This window comes from Saccostrea echinata, unplaced genomic scaffold (genome assembly GCF_033153115.1).
Source record: "Saccostrea echinata isolate AGI-Se365-2 ecotype Australia unplaced genomic scaffold, CSIRO_AGI_Sech_v1 ptg000014l, whole genome shotgun sequence".
NCBI classification, from domain to species: Eukaryota; Metazoa; Mollusca; class Bivalvia; order Ostreida; family Ostreidae; genus Saccostrea; species Saccostrea echinata.
This window is the reverse complement of record NW_026889763.1, coordinates 13,543,657-13,564,348: the sequence shown is the minus strand read 5'-3', so window position 1 is coordinate 13,564,348 and position 20,692 is coordinate 13,543,657. Positions and strand designations below refer to the sequence as shown.

At 33.8% G+C, this 20,692-nt stretch overlaps 1 protein-coding gene across 1 annotated transcript; it reads right to left on the bottom strand.

Moving 5' to 3' along the window:
• Positions 1 to 10,906: 10,906 nt before the first annotated feature.
• Positions 10,907 to 19,636, bottom strand: LOC133186771 (vesicular glutamate transporter 2-like). The gene is made up of 12 exons (XM_061322074.1): positions 19,273 to 19,636; positions 17,008 to 17,126; positions 16,631 to 16,748; positions 16,114 to 16,201; positions 15,135 to 15,221; positions 14,903 to 15,036; positions 14,637 to 14,783; positions 14,195 to 14,327; positions 14,002 to 14,112; positions 13,588 to 13,715; positions 13,378 to 13,462; positions 10,907 to 13,266 (listed from the first exon to the last, which is right to left on the bottom strand). Exons 1-12 carry the CDS (start codon positions 19,567 to 19,569, stop codon positions 13,055 to 13,057), a joined length of 1,659 nt encoding a protein of 552 aa, XP_061178058.1. The 5' UTR covers positions 19,570 to 19,636; the 3' UTR covers positions 10,907 to 13,054.
• Between the last annotated feature and the right edge of the window lie 1,056 nt (positions 19,637 to 20,692).

Below are 20,692 nucleotides of genomic sequence, written 5' to 3'. Positions count from 1 at the left end.
AAATATGTGTGGTTCCGGTTACACTTCCAAAAAAATTAGGGTAGCTAGGTAGGGATTTTTTTTTTTTTTTTTTTTTTAACAAAATGATTTTCTTCATTTTTTCTAAATAATACCTATCACTGCTTTGCAAATGACATTTAGATGTGGTGTGATAATATACTAGTCAATATTGGTAGGGGACACCTACATGCTAGCTTGCTTTGGATTTAACACTATTAAACACTTGCACTATGTTTTGCAAGGAGGCCGTCATTGCTGAAACTAAAACTTAAACTGGAGCCATTGATGGAAATCGGGGGAAATTCCGGAAAAAATATGAAAATTGCCAAAAAAAAGTTTAGGGTCAGGGGTATAAAATAGGGAAGGTCGGGTAACCGGAACCACACATATTTTTTTATTTGGCCTTATTATAACTGAATCATATAAATGTGTATTCGTTTTGAGGAATCTTTGTATCCTAAATTGAATAATTAATCAAAATTACTTAAATAGCAAAGATTTGACAAACTCAACTGCACTGTAAATCAAGAAATTGAGTGCTGGAAAAACATCTTTGTTATCGTCTGTCAACGTCACCTGACTTTTATTTACATCATAAACCAATCCACACTTTTGGGGGAAAACCCATAGAATTAGTAACTTTCTGGTTGGTAACTTTGTCCTTAGTAACTTTCTGGTTGGTAACGTTGTCCTTAGACCAAATGATGTCATTTGCATTTTGTATTTTGATTACCCCATGATGAGGTTACCCATACCGCAGGCATTTGTTTCTGTAATAATCTAATAACCCAAGATATCTAACTCAAAATTATATGGAGTGTGATTTACACTTCAAGAGAAAATACACTTGCAAACTGTTATGGTATGCTTGTCTTTATTTTCTTTTATCTCCGGAAACGGCATCAAAATTCTGCTAGCCGACTATGACCCACACAATTTAGAAAAAAAAATACATGCAGTGAATTTATTGCAGCACCCCCTCCCCCGAAAAAAATCACTTTGGAGTTGACCCCGCAAAAGGATGCAACTAAAGGACAAGGTATGGTAATGGCCCAACCTGGCCCCTTATTTGACGTAAAAATCAAAACACAGTTAAAATTGTGATAGTTTGAAGTTAAGAACTTAAAATGATGCTTGTTTTAAAACCAGCCCTAATTTTGATTCAAAGCTTACACGGAGGCCACAAGAGGGTGCAAAAGTAGGACATTTTCCCGAATTTCTTCAATTCTGGTCAAATTTGAGATACATTTCACTTCGGGAAACATAGAGCACAAGCTTGCCTATCTGAGATTTTTATACACAAGATGCATCTGACACTAGTGTATGAAATATATAAATTTGGTAGATAGGCAAGCTTGTGCTCTATGTTTTCTGAACCAAAATGTGCTGTAAAATCGATTAAAATTTGCATAAAAATGAGAAAATTCGGAAATTCACATATTTTCCGACCTTCCTGTGACCTCTGTGTATCCCATAACTTAGAACCAATACTCATTTTGTGGCAGGGGTGACAACAGGTTTTTAACTGATAAACTGTTGCATCATTCTAAAAGACACCCCGAAACGGGGGCCAAAAAGGGGTCTTAGCCTATCTTGTCCTTTACTTTTTGCGATTGAATTATTGAATACTCAGTATTCTGTCCAAATCTACGGTGTACCGACATTCCACTTCTTGGAACTTGAGGCCATGGTAACACGTTTATGTTTTAGCACAAGCGCACACTCAGGAGGACGGGGAGCGAAGCAATATTTTCGTGCTGGGCAAAAAAAAAAAAAAAAAAAAAAAAAAATCACCCTAAAAGTAGATTTTTTAATGTTCTGAAACTTTGAATTTTATGTAATCTTATGTTTTCAAAAACTGATCAAAATTTGCTTGAGTCATGCAAATATTCTATTTTTCAATTTTTTTCCTCTTATTTTTGTGTCATTATGTCTCTTTCATCATCATTTTTTTTTTGGCCTCATTATTTTGTATCATATGTTTAGTATTGATAGTTAAATGATAATTCCGCTCAATCTGAATGATTGTACCTCTAAAGAGGAGTTTCAGACATGAAATTTTGAGCCATAATTACAAGTAGACATTTTTTTTATTTAAGTATTTTTCGACGTAACACGTTTATAGTTTTAAAGCTTTGTAAGCTATATCCGATGTATAATTCATAGTTTAAGTGCCAATTCCTTCTGAATGCTGTGTCTAAAAATGGACTAAGGGGTCCTACATGTAACTTGTTCAATGAATAGAGACCCTCAAGCTGTTTACAGGACATCGGAGAGTTATAACCAATGCCTCATGCAATAGATGAAAAAAGAGAAACCCGAAAAGGGCTTTATCTTGCTTCTAAAAAATCAAAGTAATGTATATATACTTCATATGTATGGAATAAAAAAATCTTGTTTGGCTACAGAATACTGTATTCTGTGCCCAAGAAAAGATGAAGGAATTCTGTGCTTGAAGCCAGGTAATATTGATTTTCTAAAATTAAAATAATTTTAAAAAATTAAAATTGCAAAGCAATATTCCTTTGCAAATTTAATATTATAAAGATAAAAGCGTTGAAATACGCTCGGATATATAATTGAAGATTTGTTTTAAGTGAATGAAATCTCCCTCTTTTGGGGGAAGTTTGTTTACCCCGCAACATTAAACGCGGGTGCGGTACAGTAATCACTTTGTCTAACGTCTGTCAATTCTGTCCAAGGCCGGGTACCTCAAAATTTGTCGAATGTCCAAAATAATACTCTTAATAAATCCATGCAACATAACTTTAGGAAGTGAAGCGTCTGGAATCACCATGTCCGTCGTCTATGGACGAAAAAGCTCAGCGTTTTGGTTGCTTACGTCTTATCTCACAGGACTTGCATTTTGCATGCTCCAGACAGTCCCGTATAGAACGCAGGGGGGTGGGGGCAAGAGGTCCCCACTTTTCTAAATGTAGCATTTTTTGCTATGGTAAATTTTCCTTTAGACGTTGGTCCCTCCCCTCCCTCCCCCCCCCACACTTTTTGTTGCTGTAAGGTCGAGCACAGGAAAATTCCAGGATTTTGACAGGTAATTTGGTTTTTTTTTTTTTTGCTTGCCAGATTTTTGGGGAAGATCCCCCTCCCACTTTTGAAACCGTTTCTAAGGGCCTGCCAGATACCGCATTTAATTTCATGCTCCGACAAGTTCAGTTGTATCCCTCCCAAGCTTATAAATATATGGTATCTGTATAGATGCTTACTCTAAATCACGCTTCTGTTGTATTTGGCCTACATTTTAAGCCTTGATTAACTTCTCGTAGGTACTGTTCCCGTATTAAGACCGCGGAACATTAACTGGCAAAATTGGAAATATGCAGCTTACGTCATTTCCATCTGTTACAGTCTAAACATTTAATGATAGACAATGAAATGGGCGGGTACAATTTGACACGGACGTCCGAGAAAACATCGGATTGAAATTCTAGTTTGATATTCATTTTCAATCCACCTCGACTACGCTAGAACGCACGGTGTTACTGATTGACCCAGAGAACAATTAATTTGAAATATATATAAATAAGAATTTTCTATCCCGTGTTTTTAAAGAAATATAAAGGGGCAAATATTTGATTTCTGTTTGGTATGTGTATGTGTGTGCTGGGGGTGGGGGTGGAGGGGGGCTGAACGATCTTGGAAATGAATAAGAAAGTTTTCTTTTAGTTTGAACAACCCCTCCCTGTTTTTGTTTTCCAGAGAAGAAAAAACTAAAAAATAAAAGCTCTTGTCATCCTAGAAATTAATATATTCTTCATGTGAAGGCATGATCTGACTCGACAATTTTTGACAGCCCCCCCCCCCCCTTCTAGAATCAAATGGCCGTCCCCTGAAAAATAATCTCGGTCTTCTATGACTTTGACGTGTCCTTAAAATTATAGGCTAAAAACTCATATAAATATGAATTTCAAACAACATGTACATGTATTTGGGATTTGAATTTATTTGTCTTTTGGATCATACATTCACACTTAAGGTTTGAAAACAGCTCAGGTGGATTGAAATTGAATTTCAAATTTTTTTTTTCAGTGAAGAAGAAAATAAATAATGTCTTTTGTCATCCTACAAATAATAAATATATTCTTTTATGTGAGGCATAACCATAAATAATCTGATTCGACAAAATTTGCCAGCCCCCCCCCCCCTTCTAGAATCAAATAGCCGTCCCCTAAAAGAAAATAGCTACTATAACTTTTGTGTGTCCTCAAAATATTGGATAGAAATTTGTTATACATTAATTTCAAACTACACGTATTTGGGTACTGAAATTATTTGTCGTTTCGAACATTTTTTTCATTTTGCGAAAAATAGCTCAGGTGGATTGAAAATGAATTTCGAATTGCAATTTCAATCCAATGTTTTCGCAGACGTCCGTGTCAAATTGTACCCGCCCATTCCCCTGTATATCATCAAGTGTTTGACTGCAACAGATGGAAATGACGTAAGCTGCATATTTCCAATTTTGCCAGTTAATGTTCCGCGGTCTTATTATTTGTAGTATTAAACTTACAATGCATTCTACAGAGGATGTGTGAAATGCAATGAAAATTTCATTCCATACCTAAAATTTTAATGCCTGGTAGAATCTGGTTTTGTACCTACGATTGCCGCTTTTTTAGCTTATAACAAGAGATGTAGAAACCAAACACGTCAGATGAAAGATTCGAAGACTACATTTGACATTTTACGCTTGAATGACTCATGTTTATTTCAGGGTAGCCCTCTTCTTCTAGGATAACCTTCTGTCAAGTATCCCAATTCATATATCCCTCATATAGGTACATAATTATATTATATTTTCTTTATCAAATTTAAACGATTTAAATTACTTGAAAAGTTACCCTCTGAATGATGAAACAACGCGCTCCAGCGCGATAGAACATAGCAACAGTCAACATTGCTTGATGACGGGTGTTATTCAAAAAAAAAAAGAAAAAAAAGAAAAAAAAAGAATGCTCGGAATCTATGTGCGCGCGTATCAACTTTATTTGTATAAAACATTCAGTATAATATATTTCATTGTGTACTTTCATGTAAATTATTTAAATTTGTTTCACTGAGAGGCATTTACCTTCTGTGTGATAGTACTTTACAACAAGAACCATTGCTTGACGACTCGCGATATCCCCCTCCCCCCCCCCCCCCCAACAAAAAAAAATGTTGACTGCTCGGGCGGAATCTAGGCGCGCGCTTCACCTTTATTTGTTTTTTGTATAAAACATTAATTTAATTTAATCAGTATTTTATTATGTAAAGTCAGTTTACATAATTGGATTGGACATCAGGCATGGCCTATATAAGTCCTCTCCAAGAAGGTCAAGGTTACAAATGTTAAGAATTGACAATGATTTACAATCATGATGAAATAATTCATAATAACTTACATTAATTTCTTTTTTTTAACTAGAAATGGGAAAAAAAGATAGATAGATTAATTAATTCACAAGAGTTATTACTTAGCATGTATATTCACTATACAATATAATGAAAAAAATAAAAGAGTGCAAACAAACAACAAAATAGAATAAGTAAACAAATGAAGTGCAAAAGACAAATATGCAAGGAAATAAAAAAATAAATAAATAAATAAATAAAATAATAAAAAAAAAAAGCAAAGAAAATAATATTAATAATAACAAATAAATAAATCTGGAACAAGCAAAAAACACTGGATAATAATAAAGAAAAAGGGGAAAAAAATGAAAATGCAAAAGACAAATATCCAAGAAAAAATACAATATATATACATGGAAATGCTGAGATTTGAAATAAGTATAAATATCAAAAATATTAGGAAATTAATATTAAAACTTAAATATGAAATAATATCAAAATCGCTTTGAAAACTTGATGTATAGTTGGACTGCTTCAAAAATTGAACAGTTAGTTTTATCAGGTAATTGCCTATCACCAAATAGCAAATTATTCAAAATTTGATCAGGAGAGAGGGTTTCTAAATCTATTATACTCTGAAGACTGTCAAAAAGTATCATTCTCTGATTATTATAGGCAGGGCATTCTAAGAAAAAATGATAGTTATCCTCGTTCGGATATCCGCACTTAGTACAAGATGCCATTTCACTTAAATAATGATTATACAAGTGAGCATTTAGATTACTAGATTCATTACGTAGTTGACAATGTATAATGTTTTCCTTGCGATTACCATAATTAAAGATCTTGACATTCTTTATTCTGTCTATAGTAGGTTTCTTTAAGATATTCTTGAAACTTGAATAGGATTCAATACATTTTGTTTCTAATGGTAAATTGTTCCATAATTGTATAGTAGAAGGCAGAAAACTGTTGAAATATGACACTGTCCTTGCTTGAGGTATGACAAAATTAAAATTACCAATATTCCTAAGATTGTAACCATGATTTGGTGGCATAAAAGGTAGGACCATTTCTTGCAAATAGAGAGGGGCTATACCATACACAATTTTATAAAATAACAAGAGTTTTTGTCTTTCCCTTCTATTATTTAGTGGTTCCCAACCTAATTCTAAATACAGAGCATTTCTGGATGAATTTTTCCTAAGTCCTGTTATTATTCGGGCTGCTTCTACTTGAATATTTTCTAAAAGGTTTGAAAGTTCCTGTGAGCAATTATCCCAAACAATGCTACCATATTCTAAAATGGGTCGAATAAAAGCAAAATAAACTTTTATCAATGCACTCCTATCTAGTAAATGTTTCAACATTCTTAACAGATTTAGCCGAGAACAAGCTTTTTCATATAAATTATTTATATGAGATGACCATTTGGCATCATTTTGGAAAAGGAGTCCAAGATGACAGTGAGTTCTAGATTCATTAATAATACTACCATTAAACCCAAAATGGACTGGGGGATGGTCATTCGAACTTCTTGAAAAATTTAAATTACAGGTTTTGGTTGGATTAAAATCCACAGCCCATGTTGAAGCCCATTTATTAATTTTATCTAAGTCAGACGTAAGTGATATTGCTGCTGCATTAACATCATTATCTACAATTATAAACAGTGATGTATCATCTGCAAATAACCTTGTATTATTAGCTAAATTATCAGTTATGTCATTAATATACAGGAGGAATAAGAAAGGACCTAGAACAGAACCCTGAGGAACACCTGCAGATATAGGTTTAAAATTAGAATAGAACCCATTTAAGGCCACTCTTTGAACTCTGTCATCCAAATAATTTTCGATCCATTTTAATAATGTACCTTGAAAACCATATGATTCTAATTTAAAAAGTAGACCCTTATGCCAAACTTTATCAAAAGCTTTTGAAATATCACAGAAGATAAATCTAACATCTTTACCTTTATCTAGGTTTGATATAATCGTATTATAAATTTCCACTAATTGGTTGATAGTTGAGTCATTTGGTTGGAAACCTGACTGGTATTTTGTTAAGATATTGTTTTCTAATATAAAATTGTACAAATATTTAAATATAATTTTTTCCATAATCTTGCAAAGACTACTAGTTAGTGATATTGGTCTATAGTTATTAACTAAGTCAGGACTACCTTTACCCTTAAAAACTGGGGTAATATTAGCTTGCTTCCATACATTTGGTAAACGTCTTAATTCAAACGACTTATTAAAAAGTTTTACTAGTGGTTTACAGATGGAGGAGGATAATTGTTTAAGAATCTTTGGTATTATACCATCTGGACCAGGGGGTTTGCTTACATTTAAATTATTCAATTGATCAGCTACAACTTGTTCAGTGACAAATATGTTTTCTATGGTTACTAAGGGAGGACCAGGACCATGCTCAGGCAAGGTTTTACTTTCATCAACACTAGAAACATTTGAGTAAAAATTATTTAATGCTTCTGCCTTTTCTAATGGATGAAGTAAAATTTGACCATTTGATTTTAAGGGAGGCATACGTTTATGTTTATTTGAAAGTTTTGCAATTGATTTTGTAATTCGCCACCATTTTCCTGGTGGAATATCTTTATTAAGTATTTGAGATGTAAGTTTTTTCTTATACTTTTCTTTGGCATTTCTAACCATAGAAATTACCTCATTTCGCAATTCTCTGAAATGACACCATAGGTTTGGGCAATCTTTACATTTTGCTTTTTTGTGTATACGATTTCGTTGCCTTATTCTTAGACGTATATTATTATTCATGAATGGTTTATCTCGTGGCCTAATTGTGACTACCTTTTTAGGTATATGTTTATCCAAGATAGCATCATACGTGTGTAAGAAATTATCATATATTTCATTTATGTTTGAGGAATTAAAGACTGTGGAGTCCCAATTGACTTTGTTAAGATCATTTTCAATATCTTTAAAATTAACATCCTCATAGTTTCTTATGGTGCGTTTATAAGCATATTGTTTGAAAGTTTTGTATTTTATATCAAAACTAACAGGTGAATGTGTACTACAGAATGGAGGTGCTACATACACATTATCTACAATACTTAGATTATTGGTGAAAACTAAATCTATACAAGTACCAGGAGTAGTTGTAAAATTTGTTGGTTCATTAATCAGGTTTAAATTTTTTTGTATCATACATTGTTTAAAAATATTGTTTCCACTGCTCAACATATCAATGTTAAAATCACCCATAAGAAATACTGGCATGGACTCATTTGATACTATATCTAGTGAATCAGAAAGACGCTCAGAGTAGGAGGCAGTGGAATTAGGTGGTCGATATATTAAACCAAGTAAAATTTTCTTCTTATCTTGCATATGTATTTCACACCACAGAAGCTCAATGTCAGTAATATTGAGATCATCTCTTATGATAAAATGCAAGTCTAGGGAAATATAAAACAGTATTCCACCCCCAAACCTATTACGATCCTTTCTAATCGGAGGATGAAAACCATGAAACATGATTTCATCATTGGATATATTATTATCAAGGTGAGTTTCAGTAATACCAATATCATATTCAGACAACTCATTATAAACCACATCAACTTTGTTAAGTAAACTACATACATTATTATGGACTATGCTTAAATTTCGAGTTCCAAAATTATTTGGTATTGGTCCAGGGTTTGTTTCTAAATTACCCATTATGAGTAAAAAACCCAATACTAAAATATAATAATGAGAATTATTGAACACATTTAAAAATGCAGATGTATGTGATTCAACATTGAGCCATGTGAACCTCAAGTCTGAATAGTTACATATAAGTGACAGACAATCTGGAATATATAAATAATTCGGGAGACTCTGGTTTTTAGCACATAAAAGAAAATTAATCATGTGTAAAACATTCAGTATCATATAATTAATACTGAAAATTTTCACCCCACTAAAGCCATTGTCATCCTCGGCTGTGTCTCGGTTGACAATGGTTTTCTTGGGGTGAAAATTACCCTCAAGTACATGCAGAATTTATATAATGTTTTATGGTCTGTTATATCAAAGCCCTCGTTGACATTGTTTTTTTTTAATTCTGCATTGTTGAATATTAATTATATATTTATTAAATATTATTCTGTGTGCATTGGCAAATTAAGAGGGGTGCATTACCCCACCCCACCCCAATTATGTTTTAAAGCACATGCAAAAGTCAAATTGTTTACCCTGTCCTATAGCAGAGCGAATACTTTTGAAGAGTTATGATTCTACTAAAAAAACACTCACGACTTGTTATAGGTATTATAATAAACAAAGATTACTATAAAAGGCGTACAACTTCTTGATCCCAGTGAAACGGTATCAATAGTATAAAGATACTAGTTACTCTACTGAAATTGTACCAACTGTATTAGATATAATGTTTCAATAAATAATAAGATTTAAGTGTGTATGTGATTAATATTTTAAAATAACTCCACATTCAAAAAGTTGTTTAAATATTTTTGAAAAATTGTCAAACTTTTCCGGACTTCATTGCACATTCTATCAAATTCTGCGTGATGCATTACATTGATTTAATTTGCATAATTTTTAAAAATAAAGTTTATCCATATTCTAAAAAATACATTATTTTCTCGGGTAAGTACTTTTGTTCGAGTTGAAAATTAAAAGAAGGAAATGAACAGGGAGTGTTCGCTCTCTAGGTACTTGTAAATCATCCACTCACGAATATAAAAGAAAGAATTTACATATAACCTTATTTATGAACAGCGCTCCGGATTTCTTTGTTCACAACTGTTTATAAACTTCAAATTAAACATGTAACACTGTAAATATTTAGTGTTTGGTAGTTTAGTAGTAGTGCTAGTTGTTTTTGTTTCTCTATTTCCTTTGTTTTTATGACTTCTTAACTCTTTTCTTTGTCCTGGGGAAGGGACAGGTCGTCCCGAAAATTTGACAATTATTATTGTTCGTGTCGTTGGTCATTTTTAGTGCTTTATATAAATTTCCATCCGTGATCTTGTATCTACTTAGTAGATCCGACACTTAGGATAACGGTGTTGTTGGTTTTTAGTGCTTATATATATATATATATATATATATATATATATATATATATATATATATATATATATATATATATATATATATATATATATATATATATTCTTTTTATTCTTTATTTGTATTATGTATCCTTAATTTTAATGATATAGGGTTACTATATAGACACTTATGTACTATAGCTTGTTACAACTTTTAGACAGTAGAATTTTGTTTGTTTGCTGCATTCTATAAATAAATGTTTGAAAATTAAAACATACTGTCTTGTGTATATTGAACTTTAAGTGAAAGACTGAGGGAATAATTTTTTTTTCATTCATATTTGAGACCACGAAGACTTAAATGTATATGGTATTTAAAATGAATAAATGAAGATGGGTTCAAAGGAGCATTATCTGTGGTCCACTAAATGCGCAATATTTACTACTGCACTTAAACACAGATGCCATGAGACTTTTTTCAATGAGTCAAAAACGAATGCAATACACAATTCATTTTTATGTCAAATAAAATATTTTCATGAAGCATACAGTTTATAAATCATTGAATATTCAGCATGTAATACAGTTAGATTTGGATGCGCTAAAACAATTTGAAGAATGCTTCCAATCATTATAAAATAATCATGGACAGGGTGGTGCTTGGTCGGACATGTGATAATAATGCTGAAAGTCTTAAACTTGTTTTGTATTTTGTTTTTGTTTTTTAATGTGCATTTTCTTTTTGGTTATTTTAAATTCATATGAAGTAAATGATTTTAAACCATGATAATACTGCCCCAAATAAGTGACATTAGCTGAGAGATATCTGCTGAGTTTGCCCTCTATGAATGGGTGGAATCCAGCCGGGGACGGAAACTGTCTTCTTTGGTTTCCAAGGAAACCTGGGACTGTACGTGTAACACTTCGGTATGCTCACGTGACGTTCAGCAAGATTCTGATTGCAGTCTGGCAGGAAATACGTCACACCAAGGTCTTTAACCGCAAATTTCTGAATTGGGGGAATCTTAACTCTATTCGAAAAAGCCGTCTCCTTCTTTGCTAAGCAAGCTTTGAAGGCGTTTCGCCGATAGAGAAAGTCAATTCTACTTGGATCTCTCTCCGGGGCCCATCGAACAGGTGGAATATTCGGGGTACATTTTTGGTGAATAAACTTTGACCTTGGAACATAGAACGTCTGGAGATTGGTGGCTCTACTCTCCGTATACTCACTGTCAGGAGTGTGTTTTGGGGACACATAATTTATCAATGATTTCGTCTTTAACATTTCCTGTGGAGACGAGTTTGTTATTTTACAAGGTGACACAATATTAGAATACAATCTAGGGAGTGGAGAAGTAGGGGTGGATCCTAAAGAAGAGGTTGGCGGAACGGGGGAAGGAGACCTGTATTTAAGGCCCAATTCTTCCTCCGGGAGTGGCGTAGAGGACGAAGTCTTATACCGAGATTGCCGAGAAAATCTATCATAGAAATCATGGCTGTAATTCAACGTATCAATATCCTTGAATAAAGGTTTAGGTGTGACTTGTTGAATGTCACACAGAATACATTCATCATTGTTACCATCTGATGCAAAGCCTTTCCTCCACCTGATTATTCGGCGATAATACTCCTCCCTGGCGTGTGAGCCAAGCTGGGGATAATGACAAAGTGTGTTCCACACTTTTTTACCAAACCACTCCTCTGGCACATCGTCATCCGTGGCGTTGTTGAGCGGATTTTTATGTACTTTACATTTCTTTTTCTTCTTTATTTTTTCAAGCCGTTTTCCCTCTTGTTTATTACATACATGCAATCGAAATATTCCACCAAAAATTGCTTCCTCATCTTGTTTAAGGATTCCTAATTCTTTGATGGGTAACTTTTTCATTTTTATCTTCATGTTTAGTGGGTGAAGTGAATCTTTTCCCTTTTTCTTCATTCTCTGTTTCGATACTTTTGGTACAACATTTTCTTCATCTTTGAATGAAGCGATTTTCTGTAGAACACATACATTGGGAGCAGTAGCGATTTTAGTATGGCCTTGTTTGTGTTTTATTTCTTCTCGATTTTGTTTGTACTGTTTTGTACATTTAATTTGATTTTCTGAAGTTTCTTCTAACGCATTCGTAGGCCTATAGTCGTTGTAATCCCCCTCCAGACCATCGAATTCCTTAATATGAAGTTCCACATTTTCCAAGGACTGCAAAGAATTTTTTGGCGCTGAACAATTTTTCTCCAAAGAGCAAGATTTTATAGCAGTATTTCTTTGTTCATCAATTTCATCATTTGAATCAGTTTCATCTTCCAAGTCTGTATTTATCTCCTTTCGTTTTCTCGAGTTCTTTGGCTTCATGGTTGCTTCCGACCTTGGTGTATTTGTGGGAGGCTCACATCCTTGACAAGGGTAATTACTTTCATCATCTATTTTCTTTTCTCTCGGGAGATTGGACAGAGACATTACTGAATCTATCCCATGACAGACTCTATGTTGCTAATGATATAGATGACGTCATAGACAAAGTCAATGAAAGGGTAAGTTACGTCATAATGGTAACGTCATAATACACTCTTTATGAGATCAACGGAAGGCAAATAATGAAGGACATCAAATCATTATCTCATACCATTTTGAATGAAAGAAGAAATAGTTTATCAATCTTTTTTGGCCGCTGTTGACATCCTGTTGACGACCTTGTTAATTTGCTCTGGTGTGGGGTCCAAAAATACATTTTCTTTATGTGAAGGCTCTTCTTTACTTGGCACTTTATGATTACTTTCTATTGTATATGGCTTTCGAGCAAGCGGATCAACTTTCTGTATTAGCACAATACCATCTGGCGGATTTGCCCAAGGCTGCTCCTCACCTGTCAATATACATGGAACTTTACGTCACAGAATTAAAAAAAAAACTTTAAGAAAGTAAGTCAATTGCCATGCCGAAGTAATTTAGCACGAAATAGATTCCAGTACTATACCTGAACCGAAAACTAAGAATACCAAGGCAGCAAATAGTACTATTGCTCCTGTTACATAAAAAGTCAAGTTCCATCCCCTCAAACTCTACAAAAATATATAGCTGTTTTTCTAGAAATCAATACGGTATTTTAAAGTGGTATTATGAAATTCAAATAAAACAATTTGTTTTGTTTTTCAATTTGGGTTTTACCTTTGAAAATTGTACTCACGTTTGAAGATAAAAATTCTCCGGCAACAAGCGGAGTGATAACTCCCGCCAATGCAGCGAAAGATGATGACACACTCACTATAATGTTGGCATAGCGACTGGAAAGGTCGTAATAGTTTACCTGCCACCCTTGACAGAAAGTAGAAACATATTCATTTATTGTAATAACAACTCGTATCCCAAATTAAATGTTTTTAATTAATCCGAGTGTTATTTGTAAGGTTTTATTGTATAATAAATTTTGATGTTGGCATAGAGACAGGAAAGGTCGAAATACCTTAGAAGTGGAAACATGCCCATTCCAAGGTTTGAGAAAAAAACCCAACCAATTATCGTTATATGCATATGATTATACTTTTTTTAAAATCCCATGATGATTACTTAGTGCTGATTCAGTCTTAACAATATAGTATACCTGAGACGGAAAGACCAAAGAAGCCCATGGCTAAGGATAGAACAACAAGAACAGGTGCCCCTGTTTGTAGGAAGGTCAACACGAAAAAGCAGCCGGCTTGTGCTATAAAGCCTAGAAAATGGGGAAAAGATATTTTAAACTCTGTTGACAACTCCTATTAACGCGACACTTGGTTCCAGTTTTTTTGACATACCTATCCCTGTAAGCAGTTTCCGAATAAAGGTGGTGGAATACTTCGGATTCAGCTGTAGAAAGTCCGCAATGTAACCGCTGGTAAACGTGCATAAAACCAAAAGCACGTGCGGGATTGAGGAATATACACCATTCTGGTAGTAAAATATATAGATAATTTATTTTACCAATAATTTTCATCAATTTCATCTTTTTCAAGAAAGTAAGGCATTCCCAAACTTTCTAATTTGTTTACCTCATTCTAGATACATCAATATCCTTTATTTATATTTCTCTGCAGGGTATAACATTCTATATTTTATACATGTATGACCAGCATAGTAATATTATTTTTAATTTTAACTGATTTTGATATCTAAACAATACAATCATGACAAATCCACATTACATTGAAAACTGTTTTTACTTTTTACCTAAAACATTAATCAATGAATTACACTTACCTCGGCAACGCTGAAACCAAACATACTGAGATAATATGGTTCATTGGTCAGAAGTAAAATAATGACCCAATTTCTGGCAAAGTGGCACAAACTTAAAGACACTACGGGTAATGACGTCAAAATCTGTCGGTATGGTACTTTTAAATTCTGCAAAAAAGATAATGTAAATGTAGTCAAAATATAACATTTAAATATCAGTCAGTTATTTTAAAGAAATGTGTATCATTGAAGAATATATAAATTTGTGAAAGCTAATTAATACTAACCTCGTATTCTATATTATATTTCCCTTGGTTTTTAATTATATATTCGAATTCCGACTGGCTTATTGACGTGTCATGTGATGGTTTCTCAAAGACAAAACATAGCCAAGCAAAATACCAAAGAATACACATACCGCCTGTTATAGAACAAACCATGAGTTATACAGACAAACCGACAATCTAGTATGAATCTACTAGTATAATTAAGGCCTCTCAGAATACGACTTTTACTAACTCGACACATAGTAGACGTATTCCCATGAAATGTAGTGAGTTATTATTCCACTTATGGGGAATCCTACGATGGCACCGGTATATGTTCCTGAAACATTTAAACAAAGGAAATTAATACCTGATTATACGATACATGTTTTGCTATATATGAGTCTTTTTTTATGTTTTCTATATAATAATCATACTTTTAAAAAGTTTAACATTTCCAATGTTTTACTGAAGGTTAAAAAAAAACTTGGATAGCTGAGCGAGAGATTGAACCTGTGGATGAGATATTGGACCGCTATGATGTTTTTTACGTCACACTGTACACGAATCAGCTATATATTACTTGCTTTTCTTGGTGATCAGTAGTTACTGAGTTAACCAAGTTAAATACGCAGTGCGGTAAACGAAATTTAAATAATTATTGCATACATAGAAGCCAGTCAAGATATGTCAAAATAAAAAGTAAAAGGTATAGGCCTACCAAAACTTTTACTGACTGTATATTGTCGGGCAAATGCGTTTCGAAGACTCTTCGAACCAAACTTCTGCTCTCGGCCCAACAGTCTTGGATAAACATTTTGGATCTTGGGTCCGACAAAACGCGTATTGTCCTTGAACTCAATAAATTTATGCGTATACATAATGTTTTGGTGGTGATAGTTTATAGGAAATTATGAATGTTCATTTTTATTTCTTAACCAAAAAACACCAGTTTTTGTTAATTCTACTGAATTCTAATCAGTTTATGTACACATGCATAAAATTATATTTATATATTAAACAAACCATGCATCAATGTACTTTAAAACGGATTTGCATGGATATATGTAGTAATTATTGTCGACACGTGATATTGTAGTTGACGGTGCTAAATCATTCACTTGCAGACGACAAAAAAAATCTTCCGAATCCAGTTTCCGTGCATGCTTCATAATTTTTTGTAGATCTATCAATTTTTTTTCATAGTAAATACATTCTGTTGCCCCAAGTACCTGTCAGAACAGCTGCCACAAGACGCCCCCTATCATTGGTTGTCGTCCAGTGACGTAGTACGCCATAGACTGCCGGATAAAGAAAGCCCTAATAAACATCAAACGAGAGAAAACAAAAATTAAACTCTTGTCACAAAATCGTGATCAGAAAATGGATGATGTAGTGTAATTTATCAAAAGTCAAGTATATCATATTATTTTTTTTTTAATCTATACATAATATACACTGTAGATCATCATTATAGACATAGATTAGTTAAATGTGATCCGTCGGACGACTTCGTGACAAGTTGTGTTGTGTGCTTTGATTAAATCAGTAAAAATATTGATCAATGATAAAGTTTGTTTTATTCTTTAAAAGAGACTTGTTAATATAGTAGATGTAGCAGATGGCCGAATTACGATCAATATGAATCATTTGTATTTAAAAGTAAACGTAAAAAAATCCAATCTGAAGCGAGATACCGTAAATATAATAAACTGTAACTGCTGTTAAAGCGATAAAACTTTTCGTTACCTCCCCGACTCCCTGGAGGAATCTGATGACACAGCTAATTGTGTACCCCAAATGTTCAATACTGACCGGAAGTAGAACATTAAGACAGGCAGAAAATAAAATACAGGCACCATATGTTCTACAAAAAATTAAGAAATATATACCATTTGAATTCTAAAAGAAGCACCAATGCGCTCATATTGGCATGCTGAAGTCATATGACCCTGTGGGGTCATGGGGTTCAGTTTCAATATACATATACTAGATAGTTTTTATGCCCCCGTGTCGAAGATTCGGGGATATATAGTTTTTTTTAACAGATATCGAAAGTGCTTGGCGTTTTGTTCATATATATACATGTGTATCATATTAAAAGACAATTAAAACAGTGTTGATACTTGTTACAAGGCCACTTTGTGGTGAGGTATCCCGAGGGTAACTGAGACAGGAAGAACCCGATATAAAACAAGCTGTGGAGAAGTTCAGCCATTCTTGTGTTCCATTCTACAGTAGGTAGCTAAAACAAGAGGCTTCAAGATTCAGATCAGTAGAGCTGTGGTATGATAACGACATAATTTTGTAAATAACTATAAAATCCAACAGAAAAAAGATATATTGTTTCAAAAGCCAGAGATTAAAATATTATCACAAATCGCAAATACATGTAAGTAATTTATCAAATTAGTGACCAGATGCAGCTTGAAAGGTCATAGCAATATTTTCATGCTGAACCAGACAATTATTATTATTTATTTATAGCCATTGATATACATATTTTAGTTCTGAAACCTGCAATATTATTAGACCTAATACTTTCAAGAATCGAACAAAATATGCCTCCACCATGCAAAACTTTTTTTCTCTCAATTTCCTCCTTTCTGCGTCTCGTTTCTGCGTCACTGTGATTCTTTAAGCAATTTGGATTTTTGCGCTATATGCATTATAGATTGCAGATAATAAAGTTTCATTTCTTTCCCCACGAACTGAAATGATTAGCAGTCTAGTCCTTATTGCGTGTTTGACGGCTACATTAAAGCCAATTTGAAGGCTCTTGTCTGCTTGACAAGTTGGTTTCTGGAGTGGGAGATAATTTCAACTACGGTTTTGTCAATCACTTCTCCTAAAATTCCGAAAAGTTATAAAACAGGTCCATAAGTGCCAATTAATATCAAACATATCGTATTTGGCTTCTGTGGATTTGAAAGGGCTTGGTCGATTAACTAGTATTATAAGAGCGCGCACAAACATTTAACATTTGTTTTAAAAATATTTTATTTATTGCATGAATAATATCGAACAGCAGGAAGAACGCGGCCAGTGCCCGGGAAGGTCAAACAACAGGAGGGGACAATGGCTCCACTATTCATAAAGTGATGGGGTCATTTTGAAATTTAAGGGACAGAGAGGAAATGCATTGGGACTATTCTACAATATTTCATAGTATTATGCTGTGATAATGCAAATATCGCAGACAACAAAATTTAGAAAAATTAAAGAAAAAAAAATGCGATAGGAATTGATAAATCATATGACATTGACTAGTGGAAATGATATTTTTTTTTGTTTCTAAGAACTTTATAAAGCACTTGTCATCTAACACAGCAAGTATTTAGAAAAAGAAATAATATCTAAACCAAAAGCACCATTTTTTTTCTTCAAAAAAGTGCCGATTAAATACAGTTCAAGGGACAGGCCAAGATAAGTAGACCTCATTGATAAGATACATGTATTTCATTGTAAGGTAAATATTTTCCATGACTTTGGTAAAGCTGTGGTAGCCGTCCAAAACGACTTGACACTTACGAAAAGTTTGCTTCTTTGCTAGAGGATATGGTTAATATCTTGAATGTTGGTTCCGAATTTTTCATATGATTCATCACATGCGGCTAGATTCTCCATGAAGAATACCGATAGCGCCGACTGCGATGGACTTACAAAGTAGAAAATAATGCGTGCTTGCATTTTGCGGGGCGGGGCGCCTGGCAGCACACCTTTATTGCATTGCGCCATTTTTCAGCAGTATGCGCATTTGGCATATGGCGCAGCCCTTCCCCGGCCCTTGTAAAGTCTATAATCCAAAGATCAAGATACATTGAGTGAATAACATTTGAGTTTTGAATGAAATGTGAAGACAACGAGCAGTAATCCAGCTCTAAAGTCCATAGAAACAAGATAAATTTTGAAAAAGAGCAAACACCTAAAAACATCAGAGGTAGGATCAGGTGCCATGCAGGAGTAAGCACCCCCTGTCGACCGGTCATAATTGCCATGATCGGGCAAACGGAAAAAGCCGCACACAATTCAGTGTGAGTGTGAAAATAATGGCCTAACATTTTGTATGAAAAACGTCAGTCAACATTCGACTTAATGATAGATTGTATTTGCTGTCAAGGTCATTGTATCGACTATAGAATTTGCGAAATGTTGATTTTAAACAAGACTGTTGATATTCTTGTTTCATCAACTTCTATTTGTCATTGCATTTTATAAATAAAGTATATATCTTACACTAAATAAAGCTTTAACGACAATGTCAAGGGGAAATCTCTAATCAAACCTCTTGTGAACAACACAATGTATTCAGTGTGAGGAAAAAACTGTAGTCACCTGATCTTAATCTAAAGAATCGTAATTTCTACCCAATTTTCATAATTTTTACTTACATTCCATTTAGCTTGTTGTGTTCCGACTTTCATATGAGCTTCCTCATCCAAAATAGTTATCATGGTTATACCAACATTTGTTCTCATGCAATACACAACAACCATTCCGAGAGTTGCCAAGATTGTCACAATGTACCTCCTGGGGAAGTACAGATCCGAGAAACAACAAACAGAAGGTGCAGGGCTGTCACTAACGTTTTGGCTCTGTGATTCACTCTTCTCTGTGAGTTCAACATCACTCTCCATTTTTTGATTACGCTTGTCAAGATCCGCTTTATCTGAAGTTTCTAACGACATTGTCTAGCTTAAAAAGGCATCATCAAGTCAAATCTGATGTCCAGCTAACTGCTTGCAGGCAAACACCATAAACCTAAGAGAGAAAGTCAGCGTGGTATGTTACTTTCTTCACATTCAAAGATTTTATTTGTTTTGCTGTATAAAACGTTTTCTTAATTTCTCCATATGGATGAATCATGAAAACTTAACCTAAAATTAATAAATGGATACAATGTAAATAAATAAATAAGAGAGGAAAAAACGAAAGAAAATGTAAAGAAGGCCTAAAAATACATGTTGTTATAATCTATCCCCCGGTGCAATCCGCAATCGTCTCTAACTTTTGCAATGTAATTAATTCAAACACATTCTTTAAAAAGATCCATCATTAATTGTGATTTTCCGTTGCGTGCCGTCAGTGACAATTATGACGTAGCACACAATCGAAATCAATCTGGATGTCGTACTTGGATGATCTTTGAAAAGAACGAGGGAACCCCTCCCCCCCCCCCTTTTCAATGTTTAAAAGTTGCATATTACAGGCACTTGTTTCTGTAATAAATTTTTAACCAATAGTATAATAAAAACACAAGGTATCTAACTCCGAATTACCGGTACAGTACCCTCTTCCCCAGGATTGCAGTCATTTACACTTTCAGAGAAAATTCACCTGCAAGCTATTTATCGCCTACCTGTACATTGTACCATCTAGCGTTAACCTATTTATTACCATTCTCTTCTATGAATTTTTCAGTCTGCGAGCAGAGTTTTGACGCTGTTTACGTAGATAAAAGAAAATAAAGACAATTAAGCATGCCATATATGATTTTGTAGATAAATCATCATAGAACAGAATGATAATGAGCAGTTTTTCCGAGTGCATTTTCTCTAAAAGTGTAAATGACCGCTTCCGGGGAGGGGGGGGGCGTGCCTCCCCAATAATTTTGCCGATATATAGATTACTAAGTAAACATAGATAATGTGTGCTTGTGCCCCCTCAATAAAAACGTCTGATGACTTTTTTTTTCTTTTTTTTTTTTACTTGTTAAGGAATTTTGGTAGTTGATGTTTTTTTTTTTTTTTGCTTGTCAGGAAATTTTTGGTAGTGCCCCTCAACGTCAACTGAAAAATGTATGCCTGTGCC